This window comes from Pholcus phalangioides, unplaced genomic scaffold (assembly GCF_987345545.1).
Source record: "Pholcus phalangioides strain wild (caught in Gottingen) unplaced genomic scaffold, Ppha-v1.0 ptg000015l_1, whole genome shotgun sequence".
Lineage (NCBI taxonomy): Eukaryota > Metazoa > Arthropoda > Arachnida > Araneae > Pholcidae > Pholcus > Pholcus phalangioides.
The window spans coordinates 51,488,067-51,508,556 of record NW_028301608.1 but is presented as its reverse complement, the minus strand read 5'-3'; the positions used below and the strand labels follow the sequence as shown (position 1 = coordinate 51,508,556).

The window sequence follows — 20,490 nt, the reverse complement described above, 5'->3', positions numbered from 1 at the left end:
TTTGGAAGGCGAAGCCGTTCTCTTTTCCTCTATCATAGTAATTGCTGGAATGGCCATTGATCCAGACCCTCCATCCATATGATTTCTGCTCTTTCGTACAATCGTTATTTAGCACATAGCGGTAGACGCACGCGATTTACTCGAGGTCACAGGAGTCGTGAATACTACATTTCTGGCAGCGTAATTATTTTCAACGAGGCACGTAGTAAGTTCAAATCACCAGCGAGCGAACATATATAACTCGCTCATAGTAAGAAAGGTATCGAGAGTTTTCATCTTTGAGGCAAGCTTCAATTACAAGCAAGAGCAAAAACTCTCCTCCGACAGTAGCGTAGAAATTATCTCAAGAGACTAGCGCGAATTTTCCCAGAGGGTATGTTAAAAAGGCCCCTTGGTGATTCAAAACTATATGAAAATGTACTGAGTACAGGTCCTGAAGGGAATTATTCGGCGTTTTAATTTAGCGTTGGCGGAGAAGGGAGAGAGAGGGGGGAATTGAGGTACAAAACAGAGAAAGGGGAAAATCTTAAGGGGACCGTTAAGACCTTCGGAGAAATTCTTCTCGCCAAGGACCCTTAATCACACCCCCTGAAAAACAAACATTACCTTATATGGCTCGATGACCATCTCCTTCATTCTCTTACAACCCTTTGTAATTCGATCCGTGTTTCTCATCTGGGGCCCCAAGGCAGCAGTACCGTGTACAACTGTATCTTAAGGCCTAAACTTTCTATTGAATAGATTTTGCTTTCCACTATTATTATTATTATATGTACCATAATATATACAATTAAATATAGGTATAATCAAATGATTAATTATGCAAGATTCCGTTGTACAAATAAAACATAAGGCAAAAATCTATTCAATATAATAATCTTTTCTTTTCTCTACAATTAAAACTATTTTAAGATTAAGTTAATGTAATGTTATGATGAATTTTGACAATTCAACATAACAATCTCCACTGGAAGTGACAAATGCTAGCGGAATTTCAGCAATTAATATGCTTCATTATGAAAAATCAACGTAGTATTTCTAGTGTTAAACTGTATTTACGTTGAATTGAGTATGAAAACCGTGTCTCTGACATGTCTCAGTGAATAAAATTTTCATAACTTAAGAAAATATTCATTTCCTGCCGTTTTATGAAATATCAATGTTTCTTACATGTCTGCTGAAAAGATTTCTAATGTTTATCAATCCGGGAAGTTACTCCGGCTTACGTACTATAAAATATTATATCTGTATGTTTATTCGAGTTTTTTTTTCATGAATTTTACGTTCCTTAGCAGACATTGTTACCACGAGAGGCATGTTTTTTCGAATAGTGATGAGAATAAGAAAAGGCTAAAAATGAACTACTGTAACCGATATGACTGGTGTCAACTAAAGAGTGGACATGACATTTTAACTTTTTATTCTTTCTCGCACCAATTTTCTCAGAAGCATGTGTGTATTCAATAAAATAATAATACTTTTATAAAAAAAGGGATAAATAACATGAAAAAATGTTAAAACTCATAAAAGTTATAAAAATGTTAAAACTCATAAAAATTATAAAAATGTTAAAACTCATAAAAATTATAAAAATGTTAAAATTCATAAAAATTATAAAAATGTTAAAACTCATAAAAATGATAAAAATGTTAAAACTCATAAATGATAAAAATGTTAAAACTCATAAAAATGATAAAAATGTTAAAACTCATAAATTATAAAAATGTTAAAACTCATAAATGATAAAAATGTTAAAACTCATAAAAATGATAAAAATGTTAAAACTCATAAAAATGATTCAAAGAAAAAAAAATCTACAAGGAGTTTTTAGCCAGCAAGACTTCAAAATGAAAGTCCTTTTTTACTGCTTCTAAATCGCCTGGCGTGTTTACCGCAGAAACCATGGATTACGGCGAGGCCCGTGCACTGTCAAAGCTGTACGGGACTTGATTCATAAATTTGAAGAAACTGGATGCACATGCGATCGACCTCTGTCTGGACGACCTTCCGTTCCCGTGGAAGCTGTTGCAGAAGTTCATCAGACGATAAGCACAGTTCGTCCCGTAAGTGCACGCGGTGTTTCACGTGTTCTGAATCTGCCGAATTCAACTGTCCGCAAGATTCTGCGCTCTGTTCTAAACATGTTTCCGTATCGATTCCAGCGTGTCCAGATGTTGGAAGCGGGAGACTATCAATTACGGCTGGATTTCGCGAATCAATTCCTTATCCGGTACGATGAAGATAGCAGCTGGCCTTTACGCATTCTGTGGACAGATGAGGAGCATTTCTCGTTAATTGGTAACGTGAATTCGAAAAATTGTGTGCACTGGGCAGACAATAATCCACATGATGTGCTTGCACGTCCATTACACGAGGAAAAAGTGACTGTGTGGTGTGGTATAACGAGTACGATCATCCTCGGCCCTTACTTTTTTGAAGAGGTTACTGCCGGTGATCTGCAAACATGTACAGTAACGAGTGCTCGCTATCTAGACATGTTAACTCGTTACGCGATTCCCGCATTGCAACGGCAAAATGCTCTATCTGAAGTTGTGTGGACGCAAGATGGCGCTCCTCCACATGTAGGGTCTTCAGTCAAACGTGTCTTAAGTCAACAGTTTGGTGACAGAGTTATCTCTCGTCATTTCCCGTTTCCGTGGCCACCAAGGTCTCCTGATCTCACACCAATGGATTTCCGGCTGTGGGGATATCTGAAATCCAAAGTGTATCAGTTTCGTCCGCAAACTGCATCTGATTTGAAAGATGCCATCAGAACTGCGATTCAAGAGATTCCTATTGCCATGGTACGTGCTGCAGTGCTATCCACCATCCGCCGCATGCAAAGTGTCATCGTGTGTGAAGGAGGTCATGTGGAAAATTTGTGAAACACAATAAAATGCTTTATTTTATGCTGCCTGTCTCTCTGTCCTTATTGGTTGTCCTCACTTTTAGCCTATCTACCGCCGGTGATTTTCATGCTACAGTTGCCGTTCGAACGCTATTTAGGGTTTTTCACAATGGAGATCACATTAGAATACAAAAAACTTGGTGTTGCCATTTGATATTTTCGAAATTTTCTCACTGTAACCGTAACTGTTAGAGTGACACTGTTGTTTTCCATATCATTCTTGAGCGCATACCTCAAAATACCTTATGCCAAAATTTCATTCAGTTTCTGTGAATGGTATGATAGTTAGGGGCCCATATGTCGGGATAGTTTTTTTATAATCACCCCGTATAATGTTTACATAGATTTTTATTTGTCTTTTTACTCGACCTTTAGGGTCCGTGAGGAACCTCAAGATATTAAAATATTTTCCTAGATTTTGGTATAACGTCTTAAAACCTTGAAAGGCATCTTTTGAATACTAAGGCAACATCAATTTCCAAAAAAAGTGAAAAAACACCCTTTTTCGTTCCACCCTAATATATGTACATGTCGACAGGGTTAGTGTTAATAGAACGTTATCAGTACAACACACAAAGCAACAATACAATGCATTCATCCAAGCAAGAGATTGTACTTGGAAAGAATTGAATTTCATATAGTTTTCCAAGAAAAATTATAACAAATCAAACCCTTTTCAGTGAATTCCAGTTACTAAAATAAGAAAACCAGCTCTTGGACCACCAGGATAATCTGGTGGGTGTGGGGGAACAGAAGCAACACACACATAATGCAGTAACTGTTAACCAGTATGTACAATACAGGTGCCCCTCACTTTGAATACAATAAATTGGTTCTCCAAAATAATCGTGGTAGACAAAAGTGTGTAAGGCGAGTTGAATTTACTTAATCTAATAATAAAAGTTATAAGTAAAAACCCTTTTCATTTCAGTCATATTTAAATTTTCATTCTTTGTATTTCAAAAATACAAAATTATTGCTTGGATAACATCAAAAAACATTTTTTTCCCCATGGAAAAAAAAAAGGGTACAAAAGGAGAAATATTTTCATGCCACATCAAGAGTCTGTAGCGACCCTTTTCCAACTATGTTTATTATTATTTTCTTTATTATTATTATTTATGTGAGTGTGGCAACATGTCTATTTTTATGTAGTCAAAGCGGACTATTATTATTGTTTGTTTTGCATTCGGCTTCTCCGTACGTCTGCCACACGCTCCTGCCGTTAAAGTTATAATGATTGTATAAATTGTAAATAAAACATGTAAATAATTAACAATCGCTGTATTCAACTTGTGAGCTAGCCTACCGAACGACGTCGCGCCTCCAACGCGTAACAAGTCTAAATTTACAGAAAAGTACACACGCAGTACTTTGAGTAAAAACTTCATGATTGAGTTTATGCATCTATAGAATTTATAAAATTTGAATTTGGGATTCAGGCTGTACATCACGAATAGCTCATGAAGCATGAGGAAGAGAAACATACATGGAAGAATCAAACAATTGTGCTTATCACTTGGTCATTTTTCTTAGCATTGCACATATGTGAAATATTGTGCCCGACAGAGGAAAAACACTTTCAGATATTTTTTTTCATGGTACGGAGAGGATCCATTTTTGTTCACACATTTCATGTCTACTTATTGAATACTACAGAAAAGTCATTTAAGGTAAATATTATTTTACCATAACGACATTTATTCAGAGTTATGTTTCCTGTTTACGTTAGTTGTCTGACAAATTGATAGCAAGAAATAACACATCAGTTCTTTACAGAATTAAATTCTTTTCCAAATACAATCAAGGAAATATTATGAAGACAGAAATTTAAGAAACAGAGTTAGCAAACATACACAAAGAGAATATCAGAAAAACGCAAAGTTTTACCGATATAAGGCTAACACAAGGACGTACACATTTTATTAAGCTGGGATATACACATACTGGTAGTCTTTGCGGTCCTGATCTAGCAAAAGGTGGCAAGATATGATCTGCGAAATTTCTTGATTGCATAGATGGCGGTGGCATGGGAGCCCGTACAACAGTGTCTCTCAGTCTATGAATCTGAGCCTATGGGAAAAATAAAACATCTAAAAAATCTGAAGGATTCAAATAAGGTCAAACTTTGATATAACAATACTCTATGGATCAAGAAGAAATATAGTAATGGAAGGATTATTGTATTGAAAGGCAGCAGTTTAACTACAGGGCATAGTTTGCTAAACTTTTTGTTCCATCTCCTCCTTCTTCAGAGAAATTGATCTGTCATCGCTCTCCAACTCAAGCGAACCCATAGATTCCTATGTTATATCCGTAGCTTCTATCGCCTCCTTGGGCTTTTCTATCACCCACCACAGGGGAGATATTGCCCACTTTGGGAAACACTGCTACAGAGTATAGACATTTCTAAAGTTTCTGAGTTAGAATTTTGTAGTGTAGGTAAATAACAGCACTTTGTCTCCACTAAAATAAAATAAGTATGATCGCTAATCGTAAAAAAAAACTTTTATGAAACAAGTCTTACGTGATATATTTCTGCAGGTGAAAGCCAAGATTCTTAGGTGCCAAAATATTGGTATGATCATATTTTTTTAAGGATTGGAAAATTCAATTTTTATTTCAGTTTTTTTAAATACCCAATGTGTAATTTTTTTTCCATCTCGCACCCCCAGAAATGCTCTCCTGCATCCCCGGTTAAGAACTACTGATCTAAACAATGGAATGGCTCTATGAAACCATGGCTCTGTAGCTTAGAAACTAAATTCTTTTCTTTAACAACTTGTTTTTAAGTTCACTTTACCTTTTTTTTTTTTTTTAATGGGAATGGAAAATCATTCATGAACAAAGGTCATTAAAAATAAAATGTAGAAATACTTTAACTTTTTTTAAAAAAAGATTTTCACCCAGCTGTGCATTTTTATTTTAAAAAACTTTTCTCTACTAAATTGTGAGAATCCATGTGATAAACTGATCATTTGATCATTTTTTCGCACCACGGTCATTTTATGCACATAAGGGCTAATTAGACGAGGCCTACAATTTACTGCTGATTCTGAACGGCATGCTTGTTTTTTATACTCATCGAGAGGTTGGTGCGTGCACTAACCCCTCGATGGGGACTCCCTGCAGTTTTTTCCTGCTCCTCCTTAGCAATTTTTCTGTGGTCATGTCGCAGTTTCTGTTATAGCCCTGTGTCAGGGAAGTTTTCTGGCAAGGACGAACCGGGTATCTAACTCGTGACACCTCTAAACATCCTTTGGTACTTCAGGCAAATATCTCATCGACCTGGGTTACTGTGCTCATGATAAACTGATGCCATTAACCAATCTTTCAAAAGACTAAATATAGTTCCTGAGGCTACTAACACATAATTATGTAGGTAGAATGAAATTGTCAGTTGATTAAAATATAGGAACTCGTTCACTGACACTTTTTCCTCCAAACTGTGTGTGAAAACAATTATGCCAACGAAATTACAAGCTCTTTCTAATTATAGTGAAACCTACCTACAATGATGCTCAATATAACAACAAATCATTCAAAATTATGTTTCAAGTCTTTTTGGAAAATGTCTATTATATTCATGTTGAATTGTTGCTGCTGTGGTGGTCGAGTGGTTATAGCGCCGGACTCGTGATGCGAGGATCCGGGTTCGAACCCTACAGTGGTGGTCGGCTGAAGTTGGTTTTCTGTGGTTCCCAACTTCAAGGCGCAAATGCGAGCCGATCTCCCCGTTAAAAAGTCTCGCCACAGAGAGCAACAGTCCTACAACGGTAAATTATTCAACCATAACACTTCACTCATAGTTAGTAAAACTGGGGGCAGATGACAGCACTACACATAACAAGCATTACACAGAAAACAAAAAAAAACTTTACGTCAGGTTGCACTACACGTACACGCACATTTCCGCATGTACCGATTCGTTGGGGGGTTCCGCGGGGGGGGGGGTTGTGGTGTAGCAGTAGTAGGTAGGGGCTCGGGGATCCATGATGCAGCCACCTCGTTGGGCAATTTGCCTGTTGTGGCGTTGTATTTGTATTTGCTTGATATAACGGTAATCTTTCTACAATGATTCCCTAGAGTATCATTGTTTCACTATCCTTATTTTATGAAGATTGGAAGAAACAAAATATTTTCAAATGCATTGCAGCTTTATGAAGTAATTCATTGTACTCCTATAACCTATTAGATATCAGCATGAAAGCCAGGCTATCAATGTAAACCAGAACTGGATATAGAAATACTAGTAATTATTTCAAAATCATGACATGAAGTTCAATTTCACACAATTTGGTGATGTTGTATAATCCAACATTCCTTAGAATATGTGCGTAAAACCAGGGCTGGACAAATCCCAGGTGCCAAACATTTGATTTACATACAATGAGAGTAAAAAAAGAAATTGGTATTGGCACCTAAAAAAATTCTTTATACAGTTACTAAATTGCAGGCTGAGAGCAACACAAAATGTGTGGAATTCATAGCAGCATATCTGCCAACATATGAAATGGCAACTATGCCTTTAAAAAGTCAAAAGAAACATTATTTTGGGAAATTTTTTTTTAGGTAAAATTTTTTTGGTACCTAAAAAATCGTTCTGGAACCTAAATTTTTTTGAGATTTTCCCAGCGTTAAATACTTGTTTTTGTTTTATGATAAAAATAATTGAGCCATTGGGATTTAAAAATACCAACAAGGGTGTAGATAAACACCTTTATAACAGCAAAACACCTCTTAATGGTCACCCCTCTTTTTACAGCAAAATAATTTCCCAATCTTATCATAATGGTGTCACTTCTTTTACCAAAATATTTTTACCAGTGTCCGCAAAAGAGGAATTTCATTATATTTACCTCATTGATTTGTTAAGCCATGAAAATAATTGTTTATTCATGACAAACTCAGTTTTCTTTGTTAACATATAATTCTGGAACAAAATGTTAGTTATTTAAAAAAAAGAAGAGTGGGATCTCTCAACAATCATATGTAATGACGTGTTTCAGTGGTACTTTCAAGTACATGGTGTCATAACACTTCCAATATATGAGCCCTTATTGGCCAAAAAAATCAATGAATTAAAATGAAAATGCCGGTTTCTGCTTCAAAAAATATTAAAACTGTGGAATTTCTTTGATGTACTTCATGAGCCCGTAATTAATTTTAAAACTATCTAAACTATATGAATTTATGCAGTTAGACAATAAGGAGAGATTAATTTTCATACTTGAGAAGATGTAAATAAAAAGTTGAAATCAATGTTATTGCATGGATCTCAACTCAAAAGTAGGTCTGGCTAATTACTTCATATTTCATCTCCTGGGCTTCGTATATCTCTAAGCGAACTCAATATTTCAAAAATCTAGAATTCAATAAAATTTTTTAAAATTATTGATGTGTGGCGGAAAACCCTCCGAATTTCTGCATTTCTACAGTAAAATCGGCAATTTTAACACTGATTTCTATGAGGATTACCCTTTTCTTGACCCTCAAAGCGATGCTGATGATGATTATGATGTCTATCGAAAAAGCCTCATTACTGAGAGTATTGAAAATGTGGCCAACCATTATAAAGGCATAAAACACGTCTGAAACGCATTGCTAGGGAACCACGGTAACCAAAGTAAACGTTCGGAAAGTGATTGTTGAGGCCCAAAAACCGTTGTTGCGCGACAATTCTTTGCCCATTTGGGGCATTTGCCCTGCTCTGACAAAATTTTAAAGTAGCCTATCGTTCAAGTCGGGTCCCATTTGGTATATATGCAAAATTTGGCGACGATCGGTCTAAAATTGTAGATTTGTATAGAGAACATACACACACACAGACAGACAGAAAATCAATTTTATACATATAGATTGGTTCGTTTACCCCTTGGAGGACTTCCCCCACCATATTATCTGCTTGGTTATTTCCACATGTTTCTTTGTCTGCATCTAGCACTCGTGTTCATCAGCAGGTACTGTTCCAATCATAGACTAAAGATTCTAACTCTGTGGTTCCAATGCTGTTTATGGTTTTTTACTGAGTTGAGCACGTTGCAGTAATGCATAAAAGTGAAACTTTTTGAAATTTTGTTGTAATTGCAAGAGCTAGGTTTTGGTTCTCTTCTAATTCTTGAGTGCATACTCTGAGAAACCCCCTATATTCCAAATTTCATTTACATTCATTCATTTTTGGGCCACTACAGGCTTGTTATATCAGCAAAGTTATTTTATGACCATCTGTACATTAGTACATGTCCTCTTAGTTTTCTACTCTAATGTGGTGAATCAAATATCAAAAAATGAAATTTAAGGGGGGAATACTTCGTACGGTTATTTGATGTTAGAAATTCACTTTCAATATAGCTTAACAATATATTAATTTGAAGGTAATATGAAATATATGACTTTCAATGACTTTCTCAAAAATGTTTTCTTATATGAAGATAGATCTGTGAACATAGTTTTGTCACCATTCATGTGCAATAAGTATACTGAAAATATTTCTAAAAAAAAGTCATACCTTGTTTCTAATGATATCAAGTTTAGGCAGGTTAGTAGGCTTTTTGAGAGACATTGGTTGTGCTTGAAGTTGCAAGAGAAAATCCCTATCATAGAGTTTTTTCCCTTCTGGATTGATCGGACTCCACTGACCTGAAATGCGTCACAATAAAGTCTTAGAACTGCAATAATTAGGAAGCTTTAAAACAAAATTTGCAACACTGATGTCTCAATATCTTTACGAAATACAATTGCACTTTGTTAATAACAGAAGTCTAGCACTTTATTGTATTACAGCAGAACTTCCCTGAGAAAACTGTCCAAGGGAAAAAAACTTATTAACTGTAACTTATTAAAAACCATACCAATTAACCGTATTTTCTACCGTGACCCAAAGCATTTTCTTTGAAATCTCTGTACATCAAATTGTAATTCCTGTTCATCCAAAAAAATTTTTTTTTGGAAGTGAAAGAAACTGGAAACATCGTGATAGATTGACACCACGATGACACGTTGTTCATAGGTATGCAATACTTATATAATAGAAGGGATATGTGAGTAACATATATATGTATAACAAAGGGAATAATTAACATCAAATTAAATGATTGGGGATACAGGTAAAAAAATTGTGATTCTATCTGAAGACAAAAACTAAATCAGGGCCCCTTATTTATTGTAATCATGAGAAAATGCAATTTGTCTGTTAGAAGTTGAGAGATACCAAAGAAATGACTGAAAAACAGAAACTTAAGTGAAAAAAAAACCCATATTTTCTGGATATTATGCTGAGGTAAACTCAGAAACTTGTGGTTTCTGATGAAAAAAAAAATTGATATTCAACTGTTTTTAAGAAATAACTTCTACCATGAAGCAAAGTGAAGTCACAGTAAAAGTTAAGAATTCCTTCCAGTACCATTTCACCAACAATCAGAAACATCCAAAACGTATGGAAACATCAAGAGAGTAGTGAGAGTTTAGAACCTATTTCATTGTAATGATTGATGGACAAAATCAACAATACTAGTTGGTGTATTACACAGGGAAATAATCAGTCAGTCAAACCATGATTTTAAAAGAGCTGTAGATTTACTAAAGTCACAGATGTCATTTTTGAGTATGAAAGTAAAATATAGTATTTCTTTCCTTAAAATTTCTGCCACATTTTGTTTGTATTTTTTTCCTTCGTTGAGTATAAACTATTGCTCAAAGAGTATCTCTAAATTTTTTCTGGTCCCATCAGTAAGAGATTCTAGTGTATTTCTTACTTTAAAAAAAAAATCCATGATGGATTAAAAATACAAAAATATAAGTGTATGTTTAATTATCGGCATAAAAAGATCATCAGCCATTTACATATGCAAATATACGACAGTAAATCAATGATTATCATAAAATGCCTGAACCGACAAAATTTTAATTTTATGGTAACACAAACAAGATGATCAAATTGGGGTTTTAAAAAAATAAGTGATGAGGATTATAAAGCATGCAGCGAGTGGAAAACAAATGTGCATCTATAACCCAAATCTTTTTTTTAATAATCTCAGCTTTGTAATAGATTAAGTGATGAACTTCCTTGATTTTTACAAAAATACTGTCTCGTCTTCAACTCTTCTCTGCTTTTCACACATAAATTATTTGTGTGAACAAATCACTATAAAACTTACCTTCTTTATAAGTAAACTTCAGTGCTGTTTTGGAAGTTTCTTGTTGCAGGACGGATTCTATTCTTTCTTCCTCCAACTTATCTTCTTTATCTGTTTCGTTGATTTTGTCATTCTCTACGATTGTAGCAGTTTTTATGTTTTCATTTTCGTCTCTGTTCCTTGCAGTAACTATTCCATCTTCTTCCAAAATATCAGATGAGTCAGGTAATAGTTTATCAGTGATGCTAGCAATTCCACTGTTGTCAATATTATTACAAGAGGGAGCAACCACTGTCGTTTCTGGAGATTTTAGCTGAGGTGATGAAGTGGATGACCGTACATCTTCGGGTTCCGTTTTGTCTTGTGTAACTAAAGATACTGCTTGCATGGAAACTGGAGTTATACCCTGTTGAGCTAATCCAGTAGGTGATTGAGACGAGATTGGAGTGGAATTTGTGTCCTGATGGGAAAAAAAAAATTAATTGGATATAACTCACACAAGACTTTAGAGAGGAAAAAAATTACTTTTTCAGAGACCAACACGAATAGAGTATGAAATTCACCTTCACAAACCATAATCTGTTACTGATAATCATACACAAACAGCTAAAAAATAATTTTATTTCTACCCGATTGAAGAAAATCTTTATCTAACCCAACCCAATACCTAGCCCAACAAGTATAGCAGCATTACATGTATTTATAGAGATTAGCAATAAATCAAGACAGTGCTGAATAAAAGATAGAGTAAAACTTCAATTAACCGTCACTTGTTTAATCGTGAGTTTCTGTTATCTGTCATCGCCTTTAAAAAAACCAGAAAAAACAGCCCCAGGTTTGAAGGTCCAGATAGGTCGGACCACTGCTACAGTCTGCAAATGCCACCGGCAATCATAGATTACTCCTGTGCTTGTAATTGCTAAATCCAAAAAATCAAGTGCTTTCAAAAATTGAAATATGAATGCATTGCCTGTGAACTATTATGCCCAAAAAGTGCTTGGATGGACCAAACAATCTTTTCAGAATGTTTCCACATTGTTTTTGTGCCTCAAGTTAAAGCTCATATGGCCAAAAAACGATTGCAGCGGGAAGCACATTGCTGTTAATGGACAATGCCCCAAGAACACCCCTCTTGTGAACTCAAGTGACTATGGCAAAACAACACGCTCTTTCTCCCAGCGAATATAACTCCACTTATCCACCAGGGCATAATTGAAAATATTAAGCGACGTTACAGAAAAGCTTTTGACCAAAGGCTTGCTTTCATCTGTTGATGCCATGACCGTCAAAGAATTTTAGAATAGACAACATAAATTACACCATTTTAATTTTCATCCCACGACCAATGAAATCATGTACGGTTATCCATCACGGCCCTGGGCCGGACGGTGACAGTTAATCGAAGTTTTACTGTACTGTTGAGCAGAGATGTCGTTTCAAAGCATGAACTACTCATCAATTAAACAACGATATAACTAATTAATTTTAAAGCAGATTAACATGATCGCACGGAAAACACAATCATGCTACAGCAACTCACAAGCTATTCACTATACTGGCGGGAAAACATTGTAACTTCTTTCACTCGCTGCTACAGCAGCGCAGCCACAAAAGAACTACAGAGGAGGTCAGCGGTTAAGAAAACATTACAGTAAATATCTCAACATATACAATTGAAGGGTCCAGGGATAAAACTACTCACAATTTTTTTTAATACTGAGATAGTGGTGCCATCTTCTAGCATTTAAGCAGAAATATTCTCCCTCCCATGCATTCATTTTTTGGGCAGAACGACTTTAAAGCAGTAAGAAAAAGACAATAAAGTTTCAGTATACTGAGGAAAATCCATTTTACTCTAAGCATTCAGGATTATTCTTCTCAAAACCTAATTTTGGTTATATAGTGGTTTTACCAGAGATGAGGTGAGAATATTCTCGGAGAACTGGAATATTCTGAGAATATTCTCCTGGATGTAAAAATTTGAGCATAATCAAAAATATTCATTTTTCTTTTAAATAATTTAAATTGTTTTACTAATTTTGTTTATATTGTGAAATATAAATCAGTTTTCATTGCCTGAAACATTTTATACCAAAAATTGTTTTGTTTTATCACCCCCAATCACAACTTTTAGTTCGAGAACATTCTCCAGGTCATGATGAGAGGTTTTAAAAGTTTAGTTATAAAGATTTTAGAAACCTTTAGATTAAAACACTAAAAATTATTTTAAAATTAGACAAATTTTCAGAAATAAGTTCACAACAAAAGAAATTAAACCAAAGTTGATTGATAAAGAAAGCTAAAAAAAAAAATTCTTATTTAATCACCTTCATTCTAAGATAAACTGTTGTTTTCTTCAATGCACATACACTTAAATATTCTGTATCACTCACATTTCTTTAAAAGTTGTGCAATTCAGCCCTGTTGGTTTACTTTTCTTGCTTTCAAACTTTAATATTGTGGTCTACAAACTTCAATATTTCCATCTTCTTAACGGGAAGAGACAGGGACAGAATATTCTCTCAAAGGACTATTTTAAATTACTAGAGAATATTCTTATCAAAAATAATTATTCTCAAGTTATTTATCTAGATTTATTATAATACACGTGTGTGTGTGTGTTATTACATATATTCTTGATAATACCCTCTGGAAAGATTTTGGTAACTGAAGAATATTCTCTGAAAAGACTTATTAATAACTTAAGAATAATTATTATTTTCTATAAGAATATTTCCCCAGTAATTTATGAAAGTAATCCTTCCAGAGAATATTCTCAAGGATATTATATGTAACTATATTATAAATAACAGGAGAATGTTCTCCTAAAAGATTATTCTCAAGAATTTTACATCTCTAGGTTTTACCCGTGAAAAAAAAAATCTTCTCAATTGCTTTTATACTACTTGCCTTCAAGAAAGGAATCTACAAACTGCAGGAAACACTTAAAAATCTATCAGAGTACTTTTGCAATTTTATTTCAACACTCAGTCCAGTCTTTGCGATAATATTACTCAACAATCACAATTATTGCACCAATAAGATGTATCATGCGAATTTTCCCACACATATCAAAGTAGTTTATTAAATGATACAAACAAGATTACAAATATCTTGAAAATCTGAACATTTCAGTTTTCCTGAAAACGAGGAAACAAAGAGAAGTCAAAATGTATATCTTCCCTGGGATGACAACTTGAGTCCTGCAACATAAGATTATCGCAATGGCTCTACATACCACAGTCAGGATTTCACTGAAGTAGTCTTACCACATATTACAGGACTTGACAAATAAAACCGAAACTATAAGGCAAATTTTTCAGGAACCAAGCATATTTTTTTCAGACAAAAACCCGTTAAGAAATTTTTTCCTTCAATTTTTTTGAGACTTTATGACCTTTTTCCATCTTGGTAGACATGCTGACATTGACATAAATTTCGAAAATTTTATGAACATAGCACTTGTAAAAGCCTGAACATATATATTAAATGAATCCTCAGATATCCTCAGTCAGCCACCTGGTTGGGCATTTTGCCGGTTGTGGTATTGTATTTGTATATCCATACTAATACAACATAAACTAGGAACAGAAAAAGAAACAAATTAATCATCGAGCAACTCACCACTCCAATATAAAATGCTGCCATTTCACTCCCTTCTTTGCTTTCGCCCTTCTTATTGATTTCCTTCTTTTTCTTACTTTTGCCCTTTTTTCCTTTAAAACAAGATAAAATACAGCTTTATTTTAAAATAATACTTAAAATATATAAATTCTGGATACATAGAGCATTTGCCAATATAGTGGATGAAACTAATACGTAATTACACGTAACAACAAGGTTATACTATCACACTGCATTGAGAGTAAAAACGCCAATCGTGAAGAAAAAAGGCCGAACTTGGCTACTGAATATTTCAGTTAATTTCAACGAAGTGACAACCCGCTGCTGGCGGAGAAATGCATTTTGGTTCGGTGTTTGGCATATAACTGACCGTTAGAAAAATGGCACGTCACAAAATTTTAAAAGCTTATAAGTCACTTAATATTTGTCCGATCGTAAAACATTTTTCTATACCAGTTTTTCACAAGGAATAACGTGTGTAATTATTGGGCGGTCGATAGTTACCACCCTGTATATAATTCGAAAACTTTCTGAGGAAAGTTGGGGGGGGGGGGAAACAGCTCTAAATGCAGAAAACCCGTTTTACCTTAAATTACCGTTTTAGCAAAATTTCCTGTTTTTTGAATTCGAATATCTCAGTGAATATTGCACTTAAAAACGTGGAATTTCTTTATTGGCATCAACAACTTTATATTTAGGTTTTTGGGCACACGGGAACTTATGAGAAAAGTTAACTTTTTCATTTCAATAACTATACAAAACTACTGGAACATGAATGACATACCCGAGTACTACACGTTATCTGAAAACTTTTTTCCAATTGGAAGTATACCTCTACGATCAACGATTCGTCAGTAAAATGCCATAATACTTGTTTGCTATGCACCCAGTATATATATTTATCAGTATCCATACGTCGGGTTACGACATTTCGAAAATCTAAATATGGGACGCACTTTTTTCGGAGTTCGTATACAAAAAAATACACATTACATTTCAAGTAAAATTCCTTATCCTCTGCTTAGCGGGAGAATTTATCAAAATTTGCTTATCCCGTCTTCAACATTTGGTGCACCAACAATGACTGAACTTTCACTACTATTCACATAATTAGACTACTTGTTTTGGATTTTTACCCACCAGAGAAAGGCTCGACAGCCACTGCATTCGAAAAGATGTTCACTCTATTCACTGTGATAACGTCAGGAAAAACTCGTCAATCTGTTAGCACTCCTAATCGCTGCTGTATAGCAGCGCCACCACGGTTAAGGGCAATTCAGTGAAACCTCGATATAACGATACTCTACGCACGAAGAAAAAAATATCGTTGTCGAGGGAGGGGGGCAGGGGGCTATCGTTGAATACTGAGGTATCATTATATCATCAGTCGCTGCCAAATCTATGCTTCTGTCGGCATATTTCTCCGTCCCACTATGTGTTCAGCCTAAAACCGGGTTTTCCTAAGAGTAAAATTTCTGCACCGTGTGCAGCGGGAAAACGCTGATTGGTTAAAAAGCTGAAATTCAAGTTTTCTGACCAATCAGCGTTTTCGCGTTGCTCTCGGGGCAGAAACTCTACTCCTAGGAAAACCGGGCTTTAGATAGGCATAACATTCACTAGATGTGAAGCTGAAGCGGTATGTGCCAAAGCCTCCTAGAAGTAGTATCTAGGAGGCTGTCGACTGTATTAACAACGACAATTCAGAAAAGATGCCAACAACATTGAACATTGAAGGACCGGACACACACAAAGCCTCCTAGAAAGAGGCTTGTCGGTATTTTTTTTATATGTTTACAAGAATTTAAAAATAAACTGAAGATGATTTTGTGAAAAATCAGTATGGTAAAAAAGAGATACTGGAATTAAAAGCAAAAATGTACGAAATGAAATTTTCAAAGCCAGAGTATAGTGCCTAAAGCAGCTGTATGCACATAAATGGAAATTATACAGGTAAAATTAGAACGAAAAGGACAAAATATAAGGAACAGTTCGTTCTCAAGGGGGAACCCCCCTCCCCTTCCCCACATTGTTCCAGACAAACAAAAATGTTTCTGATGATGGTAAGACACAGAAAGGCTAAAACTACCATCCGTTCCCCCGAAATTTTTGCGAAAACACACACACACAAGCTTTTTTTAATCATTTCATTCACGTACCTTATATGTATATTTTCCGTTGAAGACGCAAACGATCGTCTGGTAGGCGGAATTGACTTGGAAGTCTGGGGGGGGGGGGGACAATGATGTCAATTCATATATACATTAGATCAGTTGACTCCACCTTTGACCAGGCCCGTCATTTGGGGGGGGGGGCGGCCGAAATACACTAAAAACCGGTCGGCAACGCCTATATAACATAACAAGTGTCTGGCGCAGTTGTTAGATCAACACTGTGCTACAATGGCAGGTTATCGAGATTTAAGTGAGTTTGAACGTGATGTTATAGTCGGCGCACGAGAGATGGGACATAGCATCTCCGAGGTAGCGATGGAATTTGGATTTTCACGTACGACCATTTCACGAGTGTACCGTGAATATCGGGAATCCGGTATAAAATTAAATCTACGACATCGCTGCGGCCGGAAAAAGATCATGCAAGAACGGGACTGACGAGAATCATTAAACGTGACAGACGTGCAACCCTTCCGCAAATTGCTGCAGATTTCAATGCTGGGCCATCAACAAGTGTCAGCGTACGAACCATTCAACGAAACATCATCGATATGGGCTTTCGGAGCCGAAGGCCCACTCGTGTACCCTTGATGACTGCACGACACAAAGCTTTACGCCTCGCTTGGGTCCGACAAAACCGACATTGGACTGTTGAGGACTGGAAGCACGTTGCCTGGTCTGACGAGTCTCGGTTCCAATTGCTTCGAGCTGATGGACGTGTACGGGTATGGAGACAACCTCATGAATCCATGAACCCTACATGTCAACAGGGGACTGTTCAAGCTGGTGGAGGCTCTGTGATGGTATGGGGCGTGAGCAGTTGGCGTGATATGGGACCCCTGATACGTCTAGATACGACTCTGACAGGTACGTAAGCATCCTGTCTGATCACCTGCACCCATTCATGTCCATTGTGCATTCCGACGGACTTGGGCAATTTCAGCAGGACAATGCGACACCCCACACGTCCAGAATTGCTACAAAGTGGCTCCAGGAACACTCTTCTGACTTTAGACACTTCCGCTGGCCACCTAATCCCCAGACATGAACATTATTGAACATATCTGGGATGCCTTGCAACGTGCTGTTCAGAAGAGAGCTCCACCCCCTCTTACTCCTACGGATTTATGGACAGCCCTGCAGGATTCATGGTGTCAATTACCTCCAGCACTACTTCAGACATTAGTCGAGTCCATGCCACGTCGTGTTACGACACTTCTGCGGGCTCGCGGGGGCCCTACACGATATTAGGCAGGTGAACCAGTTTTTTTGGCTCTTCAGTGTATTTTCTGAACGATTTCAGGGATAAGCGATTCACGTTTTCTTTGTAATCCAAATACATCTAACCTTCGGATATAGTGAATCGAATATCCGATCTTTTGAAGTTCGTCGCAGTGGGATTCCACTAAATTTCAAAAAAAATATTTTGACAAAAAAATGAAATAAATTTGAATAAAAGTTTGCAAAACTTACCAGTGGTAGATGTGATTTCAAGAGACGTTCCGAGTTTAATAGATGTATTCGATGACGTGGCTTGTTCGAAGTCTTCCAACATCTTTTCACTGACCGCGGAATTTTCACATGTCTTCCTATTACTTATGCTCGTTGATTTAGGATCGATATCAGGCTGTAAATTAGCAAACTTACTAGTAACATTGTTCAGGTTGTTGCATTTTTCTTTCGTTTGAGATAGTTCCTTTTTACTAAGTACTGTCTCCTCTTCGGATGTATTTGATGATTCGTCCATGGTGTGTGAATGTACATCGACTCCTGGCATATTCACATGGTTCCCATGTATTGACATCTTTAACATGCTAGCTGCAGCTTCTGTATTGATATGATTCCCATGAATCGAAAACTTTATCGTGTTGCCCGTAGCATTATTTATGTGATTCCCATGGATCGATACCTTTAGCGCACCGGATGCTGGTATATCCACACGATTTCCGTGGATTGACATCTCTATCGTACCGTCTTGGTGTTGTGTATCCACGTGATTGCCGCAGATCTCTATGGTGCTGGATACACGTGCGTATTAGCACATTTTTCATGAACCAACGTTTCATGAAACGTTGGTTACAATACACATAAATATATGCACAATACAGTACAATACGCGATGCATCACATAAGCAATGCATTAGAATAAGCAATACAGCATGCGATGCATCACATAAGCAATGCATTAGAATAAGCAATACAGCATGCGATGCATCACATAAGCAATGCATTAGAATAAGCAATACAGCATGCGATGCATCACATAAGCAATGCATTAGAATAAGCAATACAGCATGTGATGCATTACAATACGCAATGTACCACTATTTACAATGTCCCGCAATACAGCATAAAACGTAATGCACCACAATACGCGATGTATCGCAATAAGCGAAGCACCATAATATACGCAAAAAGTACTGTATTACAGTAAGCAATATATCACGCGATGCGCTGCAATATGCAATGCCCCACAATAAGCAATACAGCATAATACGCAATGCACCACAATAAGCAATACAACATAATACGCAATGCACCACAATAAGCAATACAGCATAATACGCAATGCACCACAATAAGCAATACAACATAATACGCAATGCACCACAATAATCAATACAACATAATACGCAATGCACCACAATAAGCAATACAGCATAATACGCAATGCACCACAATAAGCAATACAGCATAATACGCAATGCCACGCCATCGGCGATTCGGTGCAATAAGCAATACATCATTTTAGGCAATGCAGCACAATAAGTAGTGCAGCCTTATATTAAGGGCACTACAAAAAACAATGCACCACTATATCAGGGAACCACATTTAGCAATACAGCACAATACTTAATGCACCTTCATCGGCAATGCAGGACAGTGCTTATTGCACCACCATCGGCAATACAGCACAGTGCTTATTGCACCATCATCGGCTATGCAGCATAATAAGCAATGCGCCACCATAGGCAATACAGCACAAAAATTAGTGCACCACCATAAGAAATGCACCACTATATTCAGTGCACCACATTGAGCACAATACGTAATACACCACAATAAGCAAAACGACACAATGCGTAATTTACCCCCATCGGCAATACAGTAAAATAACAAATACACCACCTCCGTAGGCAATACAGCACAATAACAAATACACCACCACCGTAGGCAATGCAGCACAATAAGCAATGCACCACAATATGCAATCAACCACAATACACCATAAGCACTGCATTAGAATAAGCAATATGGCACGTGATTCACTAAAATACGTAATGCATAACAATGCGCAATTTGCCAATATTTACAGTGCACCACAATAAGCAATGCAGCATACCTCATGCATCGCACTAAACAAAGCACCATAATACGCAATGAGCCACAATAATCCATAAGCACTGCATTTGAAGCATTTGCAACTCGTCTGCTGGCGAGAAACATGTGCAATATATCAGTTCATTTTTTTAATTTCCAGTAGAATTTCCTTTGGCTGTGGTATCTTGTATGCTAGCTGGCTACGTAGAATCAGCTGTTCTTAATTTCTGAAAAAAAGGAAAGCCCCCCACCTTCTCTTGAACGTGAAATGAAAATTTCGACAAGAAAAATCTGGATCTATGAAAGAGTGAAACTTGTGAAGAAAGTGAAT

At 36.4% G+C, this 20,490-nt stretch overlaps 1 protein-coding gene across 2 annotated transcripts in view; it reads right to left on the bottom strand.

The window, feature by feature from the left end:
• LOC149076170 (eukaryotic translation initiation factor 4 gamma 3-like) overlaps positions 1-18,859 on the bottom strand; it is a 45,977-nt gene extending 27,118 nt beyond the window's left edge. The window contains exons 1-5 of one of the 2 annotated variants that reach the window (XM_089243716.1): positions 18,312-18,859; positions 14,668-14,759; positions 11,065-11,503; positions 9,417-9,547; positions 4,856-4,981 (exon numbers count right to left, since the gene is read on the bottom strand). In XM_089243716.1, coding sequence (XP_089099842.1) covers positions 4,856-4,981; positions 9,417-9,547; positions 11,065-11,503; positions 14,668-14,759; positions 18,312-18,798 — 1,275 coding nt within the window. In that variant the 5' untranslated portion in view covers positions 18,799-18,859. Of the gene's footprint in view, positions 1-4,855; positions 4,982-9,416; positions 9,548-11,064; positions 11,504-14,667; positions 14,760-15,660; positions 15,677-18,311 lie in introns of those variants that run through there. The other variant, XM_089243717.1, reaches the window with a different exon arrangement.
• Positions 18,860-20,490: the final 1,631 nt, after the last annotated feature.